The sequence below is a fragment of the Amphimedon queenslandica genome, unplaced genomic scaffold (assembly GCF_000090795.2).
Source record: "Amphimedon queenslandica unplaced genomic scaffold, v1.1 AMPQUscaffold_2537_Cont25461, whole genome shotgun sequence".
Taxonomy (NCBI): domain Eukaryota; kingdom Metazoa; phylum Porifera; class Demospongiae; order Haplosclerida; family Niphatidae; genus Amphimedon; species Amphimedon queenslandica.
Genome location: NW_003557128.1, coordinates 1 through 1306, shown reverse-complemented (window position 1 = coordinate 1306; position 1306 = coordinate 1). Strand labels below are relative to the sequence as shown.

Here is a 1306-nt window from a genome sequence, read left to right as displayed (position 1 = left end):
GGTAATGGTATGTCACATGACTATCACATGATTGCATAGGCGGCTGCAGGGGCAGGCAATGAGGGCAATGCCCTACTAGAATTTCTTACTGGAAAATGACATCATCATAATTAGCAGTTAATTAATAATTATGTAGTAGTTATTACATGGAATATAGCTATTTTAATGACAAAAACTATATTATTTTGCTCAACAAAGTGATAATTAATGGAGAATAAGCTGCTAACTACATGGTTTAATCACAGGAAGCCAGTCAGCCACTTCATAGGTCCATATCTATGGCCACTTCAGGAAGGCATAATCTACAGTAAACAGGCTGCAGCTAGAATAACTGACTCCATCACAATAGCAGCTTCATTATTAGTCAGCTAGGACTCATTCAACAGCTAAATCACCTAGCTACTGATACTCTATCATTGATAGAGGTCTTTTAGGTACTGAATTTTCTCCTCTTGAACACAAGAATGGCAGAGTAACTCTTGATTGAGAATTTCAGAGCCTTTTTTAGCTTGATTTTTTTCACAAAATGCTGAAATAGAGCTCTTAACAGTCTTAAAACTCAAGAACAAGACATGTGGGTGTGGTCATAACCACACCTACTTTTTGACCACTCCCACTTTCAGCCACACCTTTGCCCTACTTGCAGTGAAATCCTGCAGCCGCCTATGCATGATTGTACATGTCATCTATGTGTACATGTTAATGTGGTTTTTGTTCCAGAGGTTGTTTCTCTTGATTCTTTGTTGCCGTCTTGTTTCATTGAGCTTCATAAGCAACAGTTGACGTTAACTCCATGGGAGCAGATACTTAAATCAGCTCAAAATGTGCTCTTCAATGAAGAACTGTTTGCACAGGTATAATACTGTACTATAATGATTAATGAATAAATATGATTGTTACTTCCGGTTTTTATTTTATTTATTTTAGTTAGCAAAGGAAGCTTTTGATCAGCGGTCTAGCCTTCAAGGTGAAGTGCTCACTGATAGAATCAATATACCAGTCAGTTAATACAATAGCAATTCTTGTACAGCTACCATTATATTACTATTATTGCTATTATTATTATTATTATTATTATTATTATTATTATTATTATTATTATTATTATTATTATTATTATTATTATAGTTGACTACTGAGGTTTGGCTCTCTGTTTTATTAGTGAGGGAATATGATAGAGACAAGAAGAATGATAAGGTGGTAATAGTGTGTGTGTATTATTATTATTAATGTACCATAGTACCTAGAATGAATATAAAATTATGCATACATTTATCTATGCTTAAAAGATGTAAGTAACAGGCGT

At 34.1% G+C, this 1306-nt stretch overlaps 1 protein-coding gene across 1 annotated transcript; it reads left to right on the top strand.

The window, feature by feature from the left end:
• Positions 1-638: 638 nt before the first annotated feature.
• On the top strand, positions 639-1206 carry LOC109593194 (mediator of RNA polymerase II transcription subunit 17-like; the record flags this gene model as incomplete). The annotated part of the gene is made up of 3 exons (XM_020008388.1): positions 639-854; positions 928-999; positions 1129-1206. Coding segments are annotated over exons 1-3 (339 nt in total), but the record flags the coding sequence as incomplete, so codon positions are not given.
• Positions 1207-1306: the final 100 nt, after the last annotated feature.